The sequence below is a fragment of the Dunckerocampus dactyliophorus genome, chromosome 17 (genome assembly GCF_027744805.1).
Source record: "Dunckerocampus dactyliophorus isolate RoL2022-P2 chromosome 17, RoL_Ddac_1.1, whole genome shotgun sequence".
NCBI lineage: Eukaryota > Metazoa > Chordata > Actinopteri > Syngnathiformes > Syngnathidae > Dunckerocampus > Dunckerocampus dactyliophorus.
This window is the reverse complement of record NC_072835.1, coordinates 23,508,770-23,526,527: the sequence shown is the minus strand read 5'-3', so window position 1 is coordinate 23,526,527 and position 17,758 is coordinate 23,508,770. Positions and strand designations below refer to the sequence as shown.

Genomic DNA, 17,758 nt, shown 5'->3' with positions numbered 1-17,758 from the left:
ATATGACTTTTTTTTGTCAAATTCTGACTTTTTTTTCTCTTAATATTTGGATTTTATTCTCCTACAGCTGCTGCTGTTTTTTGTCAACTATTTCAACTATCTACATTTTCTGCTGGTGTATTATGACTTTATTCCCATAATATTATAACTTTTCCCCTAACCTAATATTCCAAAAAATACAACTTAATTTGTTGTTTTTTGTCATAATATTCCGACTTTAAAAAATGCTATTTTTTCTTTAATGTTTCAACTTTTTGCTACCAAAATGATGTTATTTTGAAGTTTATTCTTGTAAAATTGCTACTTTTTGCCCTTGTTAGAATGCAACTTTTGTCTTTTAATATTTGGACTTTATTCTGGTAAAATGATCATTGTCATTTGTGGAAGTGTGTGTGAACATCTTGTTCTGCCTAAAACACAGAGAGAAAACTCATTTCGTCCGCTTGTACCCGTCATTCTTGCCCTTTCGGTCGCTACCCAAAGCTCATGACCACGGCCACTTGAGATTTTTCTTCGTGGTTTGAGTGAGAAATGAATTTTCCCCGTGGGGTGTCTGGGCTACGTTGAAGATGAGCTGACTCGGGCATCTGGTGTCCAGGGCACGTCCGACCGGTAGGAGGCCTCGGGGAAGACTCAGGACGTGTTGGGGAGGCTTTGTCTCTCAGCTGGCCTGGGAACCACCGGGTTGGACGAAGAAGATGGATGGATGGTCTGCTTTCATGTACGACAAAGGAAATGAAGAAATATTCACATTTAAAAATGTTATTTTTAAACAAAACAAACGATGAATCGAATACCAAAAGAGTTGTTGATGAATTGGATAATTGATGAATCGTTTAGTCATGGTTGCTGCTCCACAGGTGACTTGTCACTGCAAGGTGACTTGTAAGCTGCTTTTGTATGATTCTGGACAAAAAGAGCATTTTTCATTGGTACAAACTGGCACACGACTCATTCTTGATTGGTCACGTTGCTGGGAAAGTCCAAGCATCACGACATTCAGCGGCTAATTGTTAGCATGCGAGCTTTTTCATAACGTGGATGTCCGGGCTGTGCGCGAGAGACAAAGTTTCACACCCGAGGAGTTGTTAACGACGTCAGGGAGTCGCTTTGCCGTCCGCTAGCAAAAACAAGGAAGTCACTCATAGCCGAGGCATCATGGTGGCTGTTGTCGTGGAGACGGGATCGCGGAGAGGATAATTGCTGGAGGGGCTTAGCAGTGTAGGCCACCTGCCACAGCAGTTGGCCGGGATGTGTGTGTGTGTGTGTGTGTGTGTGTGTGTTGGCATAGATACACTGAGCCGATGCTGGCAGAGTGGGGCTCGGAGGACATGCAGGGCGCACAAAGGGCTTAAACGCAACCTAGCATCTCTCGCGGGGGATAAAAACGTCCCGGCCTACAGTATGTTACCTCACATCCACTGTCGTTAATCCGAAAGGGCTCGCAGAGGGCGGAGCGGGCTGATGAAAAGCAGCATGCCGCGCTGTCAACTGAAAAATAACAACACTTTAGCATTGCTGTGCTATTTGTTTTTGCCTGCGTTGCTGTTTTGTGGCCACACCTGCACGTCAGCAGCTAACCCACATGGAGAGGGTGCGGGCGGGGGTGCATGTGTATCTGGGACAGTCGACAGTGGGATCACTTTCAATAGGATTTGTAGGTGCAGGGTCATCCCAGGAACAACACCCTGCCTAATCCTGTCCGGTGTGTGTAAACGCGTGGCTGAGCTCTGAGGTCAGGAGATGCACGAGGAACACGACGGTGTCAGTCGTATTCTATGAAATACAGCCATCAAAATATTCATGGATGGGTAGTGTGTGTAGACTCTGGTACTGTGGATCTCTCGGAGACAGGTCGATGATGGGCAACAAAAACGGCGCTGCGTAAGGCTCTTGTCGAGTGTAAAATGTTAAACCAGACCCGATGTGAATCAGACTCCACACGACTGCAAATCTGGACGAGATGCTGCGCTGACAAAAACAACATTCTATGTAAAATGTATGCCCAGCCGCAACTGTGGGCACCCCCCGTGCACAGTAGTCAGAATGGTACAACTTTGATCACATGACATTTTCATATGATTCGATGGCCAGATTGATAGTCGAATCACACAATCACACTAGTCGAATATTCTAAGACACCCCTAAAAGTGACGTTGTCCTTCCTCGGTGTACCAACACGTGACCGCATATTCTTTTGCCGTGCCCATGCAACTGCCGTAAATTCCAAACGATTGACCGTACCCGAGTAGAAGCCGCACCCACCAAATTTCAAGAGATAAAACTATAAATAGGCCGCACCTGTCGATAAGCTACAGGTGTCAATGTTGTAACATCTCAGAAAGACACACCTTCAACCATGCAATCCTACCTACACCCAGTGTTCCCAGCATCACTCGTCAGCACCTTTCTTTGGAGTTCAAGAACTGTGAAGCTGTAGTCATGCTATTCTTGATCAAACTTACTTAAGATTTGTCAGATCAAAACACGATCACTGCATAAGACTTCAAAACGCGACACTAGCGTCCACTTCACCACTCCAAATCACTACTTCCTGACTCTGACTCTAAGCATCAAATTGTAGTTCTTGTAGCCATAAATTGGCCGCATCATTGGTTAAGCCGCAGTGTTCAAAGCGCGTGAAAAAAGTAGCAGCTTATCGTCAGGACCATGTTGTATTTTGTGACATCTCCTTTACTTCAGAACTACTACAAATCGTTGAAATACTGTGCCGCTTGTGAGTCAGTGTGGAAATGGAAGCTCTTTCTTTGGCAGGAGCCAATCACGAGCTATAAGGGAACTCACGACGAGCTTGTCAACCCGTCGGAAATCGCAGGAGGTCATCACTCAATACAACGGTGTCGTCTTGCAAAGAACACTAACATCATCACACAGCAACTTAACACTCAAAAGGTAGCTATGAAATATACAAGACAAGTACCCATTCGAGTTGAAAATAAAAAGCGATTAAACTTTTTCCCATGGTGCACTTCTTCCCAGCAGCTCCTGATTGGCTGCTGTCAAATCAGGAGCTACCTGGTCCTCACGGAATCGTGACGTTCATCACGTAGACACGTGCGGCTTATATACTGTATGTACCAATCTCTTTTTCTCTGTACTCTCAGCGGAAATGATGATAATTTACGGGAGTGCGTACGTAACCACAACACATGAGGACGGCCTGTGAGACCCCTGGTCAGCGTGCATGTGAGTGAGCAGTGTGGGCGTCGCCGGTCTCCAAAGCACACTTAGAAGTGAGTAGAAGACGTGTTTATGAGCCTGACAGCGATCCCTGCCCGGGATAATGACGTTATCGGGCAGAGAAGCACGGCGGCCATGTTGCTTCGGTGCAGAGTGAGATGGATCATCTTGCAGATGTCCTGCTTCTTCTCATGTATTATCATTCTCAATCACATCTCAAACGCCCTCCCTCAGCGTTTGCTTGTGCGGGGAGTATTTCCCGCTCGCTGCTGTCGAAGTAAATCAGATGATCTACCGGGCCAGCCTTGGCTGGTGGGTGGGTGGGTGGTTGGGGGTGGGGTGAGGGTGGGTGCGGGGGGGGGCTGGTGTACTGTAAATTTAGCGTTTGGTACAAAGACCACTACCTTGGCCGTGAGTGACGGCTTACTTTCCGGCCCAGACAAAAAGGGAAAAGTGGTGATGTGCAAAAGTGGTCGTATATAAAGTCGATTTAAAAAAAAAAAAAGATGAAAGTTTTCATCACAAGGTGTATCCTCGCGTGAGCAGCTTTCCGAGCAGCTTCCGTGTGGAAAGTGCTGAAACTGTCAGGCTCATTAGCGGGCTGGCGTGTCGGCGTGTGCACGCACTGCAAACAACCAAACCACAAACAATATTAAACGTCAACGGGGGGGTAAGAGTTTGTCGCGCAGGAGATTTTGGGTGGCACGTCACATTTGAATTCAAACGTAACCCACTTCTGGAAGGCACGCACTTCAAACATTCCCACAACTTGAACGTGGTGTCATTTAAAAGAAGAGGCACCTATTTATGCTAAGAAATGCAACTTTGAATGTAGTAAATGTTGCACAATGAACATCTAAGTAGCTGCTTACTCCGGGTTTTAGCGCGTCATGCCGGCAGCACCCATAAATACATTCAAGAGTAAACACCAAGTCAAATTATATGACAGAGTACTAAAAGGCACGCAACCAATGAGGACGAGTAGAATGAGAGAGAGAGAGAGAGAGAGAAAAGAGGAGGGTTATTTTAAGACACTCCATCAGGAGCTTGTTAAGAGGGACGCTGTAAGATCCAGAAAGAATATTGCATTTGAAGTAGGAAGAGCATAACATCAGCCATAAAATGTAATCAGGTACCACCAGAGCAGAGAAGGCTGGACAGAAACTGGTGGAAAATGACGTTTTTCTGTGTTTTGATGGGGTAAAATCATCAGTCAAGTGTGTAATGGATCCAAGTGTGTGATAATGATGCTACAAATGGAATCAGTGACAAACGATTAACCCAGCCAGACAAATAATGTCAATTACAAAGCCCCTTTCCATCCAATGAAGGAGTGTAACTAAATGTTAGAGATGATAATCGCCCACTCTCAGTCTTATTAGTGTACCCGTGGGGGGCGCAGGGGGGTTAATGATTATTATGACTGTGATACCATCTTAACGGCACTCCAGCTGAATTTTGTGCACAAATTATGTGCCGAGAGAGACGGCTGCGAGGATCTCTGGGATTTCTTTGTGTAAATATTTAACTTCTGTGGTGATGTAAATGTCAGACAACGGGCTTACAGCGCAATGCTACGTCTATTTTAGCCAAATATCCGGCAGGGTCTGAACGTGCGAAGCCAGCAAAAGCTGCACTCGGGCATCCTGGGACTTGGACATTTAGGAATTAGGACGATAAAGTCTATTTAGTTGACAGGCTTTCAGGTACCAAGAGACAAGGTATCCGCAGGGTCTTAAGATGTCTAAAATTCCCTTAAAATACGATTTTGAAAGGTCTTAAACTGCAGTTAAAATGCATAAACTTCGGTCTTGCCATTGAATGTTTCCATTTTTCAGGATGCTATAGCATAAATGCTAAATGGAAAAAAAGTACCTGTGCAGTCCGGTCAGACTACACTACCAGTCAAAAGTTTGGAGACACTTTCACATACAATAACATGGTAAAATGTCTCCAAACTTTTGACTCACTGACTAACTTTTGTCCAGTCAAAATTTTGGAGAGCCTTTGTCATACAATAGCGTAGCGAAGTATCTCCGACCATTTGACTGGTAGTGTCCCTCGAGCGTAACGAGCTGGTGTGCTGTTCGTTTGGCAGAAAGGTTATGAAATGCCTCTTCAATTGTGTTCATTTCAGTCTTCAAAAAGTCTTCAATTTGACCTGTTGAAACTTGCAGAGACCCTGAACAGAACACAATTGGGATTTCAATCGGTGGACTGACTGGAACGGGTTGTGGCCAACAGAACAAGATCGAGCTTCCTCCAAGGACTCACCCTAAGAGATCGGGTGAGGAGCTCGGTCATCTGGGAGGCGCTCAGGGTAGAGCCGCTGCTCCTTTACTTCGAGTGGAGCCAGCTGAAGTGGCTCATCCGGATGCCTTCCGGACGCCTCCCTGGTGAGGTGTTCCGGCCGAGCCCAGCCGGGAAGAGGCCCCGGGGCGGACTTAGGACACGCTGGAGGGATTATGTCTCACAGCTGGCCTGGGAACACCTTGGTGCCATCCCGGCAGAGCTGGAAGAAGTGGCCGGGCACCGGGAAGTCTGGACTTCCCTACTGAGACTGCTGCTCCAGCGACCCGTGCCCGTACCCGGATAAACAAAGTAACATGGATGGATGGATCGGTGCACTGACTGGAATGTTTTGTTTTTGCTTACAGGAGAACCCGTACCTGTGCAGCGATGAATGCGATGCCTCAAACCCAGACTTGGCCCACCCTCCTCAACTGATGCAGGACCGCGAACGCAACGGTCTGATCACGTACTGGCAGACAGTCACATGGAGGCGCCACCCAGAGCCGTTGTTGGCCAACATCTCCATGTCGTGGAACAAGAGCTTGGAGCTCACCGACGACATCCAGATCACCTTCGAGTACGGCCGCCCCACCATCATGGTCCTGGATAAGTCCATGGACCACGGGCGCTCCTGGCAGCCCTACCAGTACTTTGCCGACGACTGCCTGGACACCTTCAACATGCCGCCTAAACGCGTGCGCGAGCTCTCGCCCGCCAACGTCACCCGGGTCATCTGCACCGAGCAGTACTCACGCTGGGTGGGCTCCAAGAACGACAAGAACGTCAAGTTTGAGGTGCGGGCGCGCTTCGCCGTGTTTGCCGGCCCACGGTTGCAAAACATGGACAGCCTGTACACGCGAATGGAGAGCATGAAGGGTCTGAGAGACTTCTTCACCTTCACAAACCTCAGGCTGAGGCTCCTCAGGCCCGCCCTGGGGGGCACGTATGTACAGAGAGACAACCTGCTCAAGTACTTCTACGCCATCTCCAACATCGAGGTACCTGCCAGGTGAGCCTTCAGGCACATTAACGCTCATCTGTGTCAGTAAATATAAAAAAGAAGCTTTTTGGAACTCAAGCGAGAAACAAATGCGCGCATAAAGGGCCAATTGTTGGTGTTGCAGTGATTTTTGCCAGTGGGGTGTCGGGGGCTACTGTATGCCCAGTGATCAACGCATCCTCCATCCACACACACACACACACACACACACACACACACACACATACACGCACACACACCGCTCTGATCTTGGCCGTTCCACAATGACCCCATCACTCTTCATATGGATCCTGCGAGGGCGATGATTAACGACAGAAAGACACGGCCTCGCTAGTCCAACGTAAACCGCCGCCGGCGCGCCGCCAGGGGAGTGGGGAAGCTCTTACATGGCAACTTTGTGACAGTGAAGGATGCCCGCTCCATCACACGGCCGCTTGGCAACAATGCCGCATCGCGCCAACCTTTCAGAATTATTATTCCAATCAATATGGCGGGCTGACATTTCAATGGTATTTAACATCCTTGTTGGGATGGCCTGGAGCCGGAGGGAGGGGCGGGCGTTGTGGGTTTGTGTGCGGAAAGGGTCGAGGGGTTAGGAGGGAAAGTGAAAATGAGCGACAGTTTGAGGAAGGGGGCGCATCTTTTGTGTGCGTGTGCTTAATGAAGTCCTGGGTGGATGCTGACGCAGCACACTGGCATCCTGTACAGAAGGCCTGCAGGTATTGATCATCGCCACTTTTCAGTCTCAGCACAGAATCAGAGACCTGGTGTAGTGGTGATGGGAAGAAGGGGGTGGGGGCGTGTGTCCCAAAACCCGGGGTGGGGGGGTAAAAACAGTCAATCACTGCACTAAAACCTCCACTGCAATCCGGGAAAATGTGTAACAAAAAATATTACAAAATAGCTGGTGTGCACTTGAGTGCGGTTCAGTCGGTGTTCAAACTTGCATTTTTTGTCAGCGGACCAAATAATGCTCGGTTAAACATACGAAGCTGACATTAAACAAAAATTCAAAGTTGAGGTGCACTCATGAAACATTCCTGTCAGCGATGACCAAGTGTGATGATTGGACACCGCATTCTTTTTCGGTACCAATACAAACATTAACATTTGATTCACGCGCCTGCGCATATTCTCATTCATCAAGGTCATTTTATTCTCAGGGCACTGAATCTGTTCAGGTTGTCTTAGAAGACGTTGGCCTCTCGTCTGAGCAAGCTTCATCAGTTCACGCTCAAAGACGAGGCTGGATGAAACAAAGATAGGAACAGGAACAGGAAACACGAGTAAAAATAAAAGAACAATAAAAGCCACATAAAAATGACCCAGTTGGCCTTCTTGAATAAAAAAGTTTGAAACGGTCTAAGACAGGACAACTCTGGTCTGACAAATTGGTGCAAGATCTCGTGTATTTATCCTATGAAGGAGGAAGGAAGCCATCTACGTTCAGGTTGACAAACCATCTCTGAACAGAGGGGGGGTCTGCGGAACCACCTTTCTCCCCCACACAATGCTGTCCTTCCACCTCTTCCTCAAAGATTCAATCAGGAAATAAACAAGACACAGCCACCTCGGTCTCAGGCGGGTCCATGACCACCATCACATCTGAACGGAATGCTAACGAAGGTGATACCACGCAAACGACCATCATTGGCTGGAAGAGGCCCCTCCTCCATTGCATCCCAACAACTGTCATTTGACGCTACGAAAGGGCAAAACCTGTCCTGTCTGGACGTGCCTCCTGCTTCAGACAATAAAGGATCTTGGACCAATTTCTGAGACTGGAGTTGTCCTATCTAGTCTGACTAGTGTTTGTCCCACCTAGTCTTTGAGCATGAACTGATGAAGGCTGCTAGGATGAGAGGCCAAACGTCTTCAAAGACAACCTGAGCAGTCCAGTTGCAATCGAGTGAATGAATTTAGAAGAATTTGTTCACGTGCAATAAATTAGTCCCCATAACTGAAGCCTAGACTCTTGCTTTGCAGCAGGTGCGTGTTGGAAACAAAAGAGAAGGCGTTCAAGGCACTTCCCGCGCTAATTAACGCGCGTGACGAAAAGCTTGAAACATTTTGGCCCAGTCCGCGCACATTTTCCAGTTCGGCATACAACACAGCGCACGTCTTGTTGTGTGCCGAATACACGGCGTGAGTCCAGCTGTCTTCAGACCGTCATATTTTTATCACGCAGCACGCTGCTAGCATGGAAACCGGAACCGGTCGTCATTGTCCCCCCAGCTCCACTGACTCCGCAGCTCTTTGCTAACTAACAGAGTTTGGTTTGGTTTGGTTTGGTTTAGTTTATTTGAACATGAAGGTTACAATGGAATAGATCTCATGAATCATTCTTTGACAGTTCCACACAAGTCTCTGCTTTTCTTATTGATTACGGCTGCAAAATGGAGCCAAAGAAAGATGTAAGTGCCAGAATTTTGATAAGGAAGGTGAGAAAAGCTGCTGAAATCGCTGCCTCATTCCCGTCTTTGTCAACAGTCGAGTCTTCCGTCAAAGTTAAATGTTCATTTCTCCCTTTCGCTTGTCTTTTATGCGTGTCGTAACATTTTTAGGTGTCCGCAAAGTAGTCAATGGACTTGCATCATTTCTTGTGGGAAAAATGGATTGGGTTAGAGTTCGTTTTGGTTTGAGTCGGACCTTCTATAGTGGATTATTGACACTAACCGAGCTTCCGCTGGGGTGGGGGGGGGCTGGATCTGGTAACAGCAGTCCAAATATAGCCTGCACAGATGACAAGAGGCCGGTCGCTCTTCCGCCCCTTCCACCTCGTAACATAATCACCTATCAATAAGTTATTCTGGGCTGCTGCTGGGAGTACAGTAATAGGTGGTGGTGGTGTGTGTGTCTGTGGGGGGGGACACTTCTGAGCAGTACAGTACAATCAGAACTGCCTGATGCTTACGGCTGTGAAATTGATTTTGGGGAAGCGAGACGATTAGTCAATGTTCCCCGGACAAAAGGCTAAGCTATTTCATCTCATCTCATCTGGCCTCAGTAACGTGTTGGTGCTTCCAAAGCTTCACATTTGAATAATGAATATTCCACTTTGCGGCTGCTCCGGCGGGGTGGCACAGGGGTGGCAAAATGGGTTTCATGTGATGGAGGCCGAGCGGCGGCGTGCCACAGGTCGCCGCGGTAATGAGATATGGCGGCGTTATCGATGGCGACTGGACCGTGCTTGACGCTATCTGGGTGTTAAAGCGAATGATCATTTGTTAACTGGTTGGGATTGGGAACAAAACACGTGCCTCATCTTCATCTGACGCTGTGCGGTCAGAGTGTCCGTGGGTGCGCTGCAGATAGCTGGCCCAGGTGTGCGGGAAGCCAGGTACTCAGCGCTAAAGAGTGCTGCTTTATCAATACGTACGGAACCTGATAGGGCAAGCAAGGTTTGATGGGATGCTTTTAGATTTGTGGACGCCGTGAAAACACTTTGTTGTGGAAGGGCAGCCAAACTTTGAGAAGGTCAAACATGAAGAGAAGTGGCAAAGACTAATTGGGAAGAATCAATAGAATATTCCTCAACGATTTTCTTCCTCAAGGTTATCTGACAGCACCAAGAACAAGAGGCCAAGGTGTTGGTATGCCTGCCTTCCATCTGCACATTTCCATGTCACTGAAGCTCCACGCAAAAGCCATCAAAGACTGTCATCGTTTGGATCAGCAAAATCATATTCACCGGGAAGCTTCGCTCATCAGCGGGCCTCTCGTAGCCTCCTCCGTCCCCGATACCCCCGCCCCATCTGTCATCTGGACCGCTGCAGAGACGACGGTGGTCTAGGAGTCTACGTCCGGCCGTCTGCATTATAGATTAGACGTGGAGTCAGAGATTGGAGCGTTTTAATGAAATAAGAAGCAGGTCATACGCCGGGTCTTTCTAATGGAATAAAGCAAAGGCTGTAAGCTCAGGAAGAGCCAACTAAGTGGATTAGGCCAAGATGGAGGGAAAGAGATTGAGCTGAGGAGGAGGAAGTCTGCATCGTTTTTCTCTTCCCCGCAGCATCAGGCCGTTTACTCGCCGACTTTTCACTTTGATTGCTCCATGCCGGAGGAATAACAATAAAATCAGATCATATAAAAGGAGCCCAGATTCTGCATCTGTAAGCAGACGGCAAAGAATAAAAACAATCTTTGGTGCGCTGGTGCTTTGAATGATGAGGTCAGCATAGCAATCAACACCAGTTTGGGTTGGTGCCATTTGGTTCTCTAGAACAAGTTAAACAGAAGAACAACGTTGTGTTGTTTCTTTGACTACGACCGACTTGGGCCGACTTGGGCTACACTAATTAACGGACACGCTAAGACGGGGGGTAGCGACAGGTACCGGATTCGGTAGTTTTATGAATACCAACCAAATTTCATCGGTACTACACAGTATCGATTCACGTAAAATCAAACAGCACCACGTTTCGGTACCTAAACACATCCTTCCAGTCAAAATGTCTGAATGTTGCCGAACAAAACACTTTGAATACGTGACATGATGCCAGAACGCTTCCCGCTGGCAGAGTTGTATCAAACAGTATTTTACCACAAAACTTCATTTTTGTATTCACAACTGAACTCAAATGGACTGAAAATGCTGCACGGTGGCCTAGTGGTTAGCATGTCGGCCATACAGCGTTCCTATCTCCGTTGGAACGTCTCTGTGTGGAGTTTGTTCTCTCTCTGGGTGCTCCGGCTTCCTTCCACATTCCAAAGAGATGCATGATTCGGCTGGGAAAGACAGAAGAGAATAGACTGGAAATCATTGGTGTGCATTTCATGAGTCAGTGGAACGTACACAACAATAACACGTTAATAACTACAAAGTATGGAAGAAAAACATTCACAACCAACCCCTTCATCGTATATTTAGTCAAGTAAGACTGGAACGTCCACATACAACAATTTAGATGTCATCGACATGTAATCTGCAAATTGAAACCGATTCCCAACGGAGCAGAAAGTTCATACTTAAAAATAAATAGTCAAAGCAATCCACCTCAATGGCGACTTTTTTTTCTATGCGTCTGAGGAGCACCACAAGCAAGAACAAGAACATTTGAACACACAATGTAACAGGTGGGTGGTGCTTCAACCAGCCAGGACTGGGGGCCTGCAAGCTGGCCCTGAGAGGTGGATCACAAGTCTGATCGACTTAAGAAAAAAAAAAAAACAGCCCCATTGCTAATAGTGTGTATGTGACAGGGGCCAGCACTCCTCATTCTGAAGGCCCTGGGCTGATTACATTTGATATGGCAACACATAGATCCAACATGCACGCTACTGTGCAGCCCTGAAACACGCTACAAAGTGATGACAATAGACTGTTGGAAATAAATGTCTAGAATTTAATGGAACAAAGACTACAGTTTAAGTTGGAACTCTAGGTCAGCGCTTCTGGTAACGGTTAGGCCAGCAGAGAAGGCCTTGCTGGCCGTGACCGCACACTGCTGCCGACAACACAACAAAGCCGTGGAAAGTTAGATGATTTGTTAGACCGACGGCTTCTGCGAGTGAAAGCTATTTAGCACGTAGCTTCCTCTTTCTTCCTAAACAATGACATGAAAAACGACACCCCTTGCGATTTGGACGCACGCAGCGCAAATAAAATAAATGAACATTTCTTACCGCATAAAGCTTGGCTAACTTTTCTAACGGGATGTCAGCCTCTGCACACACTGCTTCGAAATCCTCAACAATCTGTAATGCTTGTAATTGGTTAAGGAAGATGCAGTCAATTGCAATTGTGTCATTAATGTGTGACGCCCTTATTTTGCTCACACAATTAAACAGTATGTGGCCAACAGCGCGCTTATTTTGAAGGCCGGAAGTGTGTTGTGTGTATCGAGAATGTCCGTCAACGGGCGCAAGAATAAACATGCCCTCCCGTCCTTGTTTCACTCAGCGCTTGCATGGCGTCGTGAAACACAACACGGTGTAAACACACTCATACGGCCGTGCTAGCATGCTCTGCTAATCTGAGCTAGCCCCGCTCGCTTACATTCACGCTCCGTATGAGAGGAACTTCGCCTTTTGCCAGTGTTTCAGGCCACCGCTCCGACATGTGTTCACATTGGAAACATGTCCCCAGACAAACGTTCCTTCTCCTCACAATGACAGAATTTCATTCACGTCATGTCAATGTCCACGAGATTCCGCCTTTAACAGTAGATTACGTTTTCATTGGCCAATTCCGCGATTGCGGGCCCTCGTATCCATCCCCAGGGGTCTCCAAAGTGCATCCTGGGGCCCATTCGTGGCCTGTAGTTTGAATAAATATTCTACACATGACATCTTGAGATGAAACATCTAGAAGGAAAATTGGAGGCACATTGAAAAGAGAAAGAGTTGAACAATCACACAGACGATCGGATTTGTGGAAATGCTTCACATATTTTCACCAACATGGAGTGGTTTTAAACATCATTAAAAGGGATTTTTTCTTCACGTGGCCCTCGGCCGAAAACCCAAAGTAACGTGTTAGTACTACTACTACTTCTTGCCTTGTAGAAGAATACTTTACCCAGCCGTCTAGTTTCCCTCGCGTCCAGTCGTGTCTCGCTGATGCGTCCTTTAGCAACAATGAACGCTCTTCCACCCGTGCAAATTGGTGACGAGGAGGGAGGCCTTCAACTGAGAGTGGTCCTGCTGCTTCATGCCTTCTTTGCAGTTCTTCACCGAGCGTGCGAAGTGTCATCTAACGCGCGAGGACGTTTCAGCCGTCCATCTCCTGGTGACTGGCGGGCAGCAGACGGCGGGCGGCGCCCGTCGCCGTATTGTTCTTCTGCCTCCTTCTCCTGCTGAGGCGGGTGTTCTTGTTTGCTGTGGTGATGCGGTGGCAGGTGCTGCTACAGTCCAAGTGGGGAAACATTTCTCTCTCGCAAATGAGGCTTATTTCGGTAAATAAGACAAAACCTTTTCCCAGGAAATGTGCACATGTGAAGTGGAAGAATGTGTGATGGTGCGATCGTGCCAACGACTGCGACACGGCCAACTTGGGCTATTTCCTATTCGGGTCACAAATGCTTGAACACATACTGCTTCAGTTTTCTACATCTTCCACGTCCTGTTTATTTCTGGGGGGGTTAAAATGCAACTTCATTTGACTAAAAGACTACATGCTGCACATCTCAAGGTGTGCACTGGGTAATCTGCTTTCTTCTCCACTTGGATGACTGCTCGGATTCTCTTTTTGCGATTTGTCAGGGGTCAAGGGTCGGCTCCAGACCCCGCCCCCCACCCGAGAAGCACCTTCTGGAGGAGGTGGATCTCAGGTACAATTAGGTGAATATTGGAGAATCCGGCGTTAACCTCAGTTAGCGTCCGCCCCAGTTAGCATGTTTTTCGGTTAACATTGAAAACTTACGCCAGTGGTCCCCAACCTTTTTGGACCCACGGACAGTCTCTCAGCAAACTGGGCGGGGCGGGTTCACGGGAAAAATTGCGGGACTTGTAACTGTGTAATATTTTTGAAAGCAATCCTACGCTGGTCTCTAGATGTCAGTAACGTTACATTGATGAGGCAACCAGGAAGTACGCTGCTGTACCACCTGCTGACGTGTGCTGGCTAATACACGTGTAAAGGTGACTATAGGGGTGTTATTTCATGTCTACAGGGCTCTAATCATACTTTATGTGGAAGGTCAAACAGTTTTTCCATTTCTAACTACAAAAATATTCAATGTATTAATATTGAATTGCCAGAAATGCACTTACAGCGGTCGGGTGTGGAACCGATGAACCACGACAAACGAGGGACACCCGCATGCGTAAGTCTGAAAAGGTGCAAATGTCGGATGAGGCCCGTTACTCTTCTGTGGCGTACCGTCAAACTAGCAATCCAATCAAAACGCAAGACTGAAACAGGAACTTCTTCAAGAACCCTCTGAAGTTCTACGGTCTGCAGGAAAGCTCTGTGTTGGCCTGGACGGACCAGAGCAACAATCCCAAAATGGATTTCATGCTGGAATGGAAGGTGACGCAGCAACGCGGGGTTCTTCCAAATGATTCAAACCGGGATGACTTTGAGCGCCAACACCTCGTATAGAACCTTGAATGACTCTCAGTCACTCCGCCCCCGGAGTGCTGCTAATTAGACCCTGACTGGCTTACGGGGGCTCTCGGTGCTACAAAGGTTTGTTGTTGCACGACTGACACGACGCATCTCCGCGGCCTCCGGGCTCGTCCATCTTCTCCACCCCGTCGACGAGCGAGAACAGAAGCCCGGCCTCTGCTCTCTGTGGCACTTTCGGCCTTTTCCCCGTCTTTGATTCTTTGACTTTGCAAAGCACTATTTTTAAATCGCACCAAAAGTTTTGCGGCGTGTCCTCTGCCGAGTGAAGGTGAGAGGATGGGAGGTGTAAGCCCGGATCAGAGGCAGAGGGAGAAAGAAAAAGGGAGGCAGATGATGGATTAACTTCTAGTTTCATGGGACGAGCCGGGCTGGGAGATTCTGTGATGAATGATGTGAGGCGTGATGCTGGATAAATATTATTCTCCTGTTCGGAGGTCGAACAAAGAGCAGGGAAACGCCGGCTCCCCGTGACGCCTTCATACTTTCCACCCTCGCTGGCTTCATGAGAACATCTTGCAGGTTATGGGTGACATCTTTTCCTTGACGGCGTGACAGTCCTTGCGGGGACGAGGAAGGAAAACCCTCCCATCTCCCCTCAGACGCCTCCGCTTCTCCAAGCATCGCTCGCCGAGGCCGGGAAACGGATCACTTTTTAAATCATTCATGAGCACTCCCCAGCAAAGAAAGGCCTGCAGACAGCTAGAGGGGGTCCACCATGAGGAATGTGCCGTTGTTCTCCCTCATAGGCGATGATTTATGACGCCACGCTTGTAACCGATTTGATCGTCACACTTTATATCTCTCAGATAAGAAAAGTCCAAGTCAGCAGTTCCCTTGCTTACTCATCCCATAAACATCCTTCCAAATTCACTAACACAATCAAGAGCCCCCCCACCCCCGCTAGCGCATGCACTGTGCTTCACCCGGCATCTGACGTGAGGGGGGTTCTCTTGATTCCGCCAGCGTGCTTTAATGCTGAAAAGCATGCTGGGAATCGCAAGCGAAGGAGACGAGGGAGGGTGTCCTTGGAAGGAGCGTTAATTAGCATAGCGCTGCTACGGGCGTGGTGTCGTTACCTGCCACTAAACGGCCACATAAACAAGTCATCGCTTGTCGCCGCCATGGGAAGGAGTGAGGTTGCTCGCGTGCTCCAGAGCGAGAACGGCCCGGTAGCAGCGCGGACCATCACTTTTTTCTTTTTTTAAATGAAGGACAAAACGGTGAGCTTCCTACTTGCTTTGCTAGAGGTCAAAGCATCGCCAGAATCACTCGCTTGTAGCGGTTCATTGGTTCCACACCCGACCGGGTTTCCGTGATTTGGGATTCAATGTTAATAAAGGGAATATTTTCATAGTTAGAGCATAGAAAGCCTTTTCAAATACAGTTTTTAACATGATTAGACATGAAATAACACCCCTATAGTCACCTATGATTCATTGATTACACCACATTGCAACTCTTATGCTGCAGGGACTCGTGACAGTCACTAGCTAGCAAGCTAGCGAGCTAAGAAGCTAGGGAGCTAGCGAGCAAACCAGTTAGCCAGGAATTTCACACTGCATGGGGACTGGCTACTGAGCCAGCAGGGCCGACATGCCATGGCTGAGATTGAGTGAAAAAAAATGTTCTCCTCTCATAATGTGCGGAAGTGGTAAGTTTTTTGCCTTATTTGTCCTTCTTCCCTAATCTGTTGGAAATACTGTCTAAAAGGAAGGCCGCGCTTTTTTGGAATTTTGCCCATCATTCCCAATCCTTGTGAATGTGTGAAACATGAACGCATATTTCTTTCCCTTTTCTGGGCGTTCTGACGAGAGAAAATGAGTTAGCATGAACAATGCATGTCAAGGGAGGTACAGTACCTATTTCGATGATAAAGCCCTCTAAAGAAAAAGTCTACCAATGTTTTATGTACAGTACCCGCTGTGATCATGCATTAGCAAGTACACTGATGATAATACTTGCGGTATCTTGAAAACATTACGACGTGCATTGTTAGCCGGCTCATACTAACTCATTTTCTCTCGTTAGAACACACAACAAAGGGGAAGAAATATGTGTTCATGTTTCACATGAGGATTGTGGAGGAGACGTAAACTCTGATTAAGTCAACTGGAGAGGCTAACTAGTTCGGTAGCTCAGCAGCTCGCTATGCTAGCGCCGGCTGTCTCTTGCCTGCTCCATGTGACGTAAACAAGAATAACAGGAGCGTAAACGTGACTGTAGGCGTGTTATTTCATGTCTATGTTAAAAAAAAAACTATATTTAGAAAGTCATGAACAGGTTTTCTATGCTTTAACTCCGGAAATTTTTCATGTATCAGTGTTGACTCCTCCTTGTCGGAACGGGACGACTGTCGTGTATTTTAAGAAAAAAAGAAAGTAACAACTAAAAAGCGAACAACATATCCAAATGTCCATGTCACATGGACAAACAACTATTAGAGCTTTGCTAATTGTCTCGCTAACGGAACTGCTCGTGTTTCCTTCCCCCACGTCGTCACCCCGCCTCCCCCCTTCCTCCCCTCCCTGCGGCTTGGGAAGCTCTCCCCTCTTGCTATGACTAATGATGTTCTTTCAGTCTCAAGGTTTTAGCAGGATAATTATATTAACCCTTGTCCTCTGGCTGATCCCAGCTCAGCTTCTTTTCCTCGGGCTTCCTCTCTGACAGTCTCGCTGGAATTAGAAGCTAATACCCCCACAAGGGCGTGTTCCCGTTGTGTGTTTTGCGTCGGTATGTGTGTACGCATCTGCCGGTGACTTTTTCCAGAGGCACACCAACAATCCCACCCCCGAATGAATAAAGGAGAGAATAAGGCAGCGCGCATCAAGTGATGTCGATTTTGTGGTGAAAAATGGAACGCAGCTGTTTGCGCTAATTCTCGGCACGCAAAAACACACGTGGGCCGTGCTTCCTTCTCCAGAGTTCGTGCAGCGGGCATTTTGCCCCAAAGAGAAAGCCCAGATATGTTCTCCACTACAAAGTTCCTGAGTCTGATACGTGTTCACACGAAAATCCATCACCTCAGGGGTTTGGAGGAATCTTCGGAGGATTCGCACGACAGCAACAACCTCCGCCTAAACCTCCTGTAGTCCCAGCCTTGTCTCCTCATCACGTTCCCCTCCCTCCCGTGTCCCTTCACTTCTTCTCTGACTTATATGTCTTAAATAAGAGCCCATATATTGACGCCCCCCCTC

At 47.7% G+C, this 17,758-nt stretch overlaps 1 protein-coding gene and 1 long non-coding RNA gene across 27 annotated transcripts in view; one reads left to right on the top strand and one right to left on the bottom strand.

Moving 5' to 3' along the window:
- The window catches only part of ntng2b (netrin g2b), a 75,580-nt gene that overhangs the window by 12,051 nt on the left and 45,771 nt on the right, over nt 1–17,758 (top strand). For all 25 annotated transcript variants that reach the window (XR_008566613.1, XM_054758171.1, XM_054758189.1 and 22 more), the window contains one exon: nt 5,859–6,502. Coding sequence is in view for 24 of the 25 variants with exons in the window: in XM_054758171.1 (XP_054614146.1) it covers nt 5,859–6,502 (644 nt within the window). In the remaining variant the exon portion in view is untranslated. The remainder of the gene's footprint in view (nt 1–5,858; nt 6,503–17,758) is intronic.
- LOC129170530 (uncharacterized) overlaps nt 378–17,758 on the bottom strand; it is a 65,598-nt gene continuing 48,217 nt past the window's right edge. Inside the window, exons 2-4 of one of the 2 annotated variants that reach the window (XR_008566627.1) lie at nt 10,185–10,304; nt 798–906; nt 378–711 (exon numbers count right to left, since the gene is read on the bottom strand). This is a non-coding gene — a long non-coding RNA (uncharacterized LOC129170530). The remainder of the gene's footprint in view (nt 712–797; nt 907–10,184; nt 10,305–17,758) is intronic. The other variant, XR_008566626.1, reaches the window with a different exon arrangement.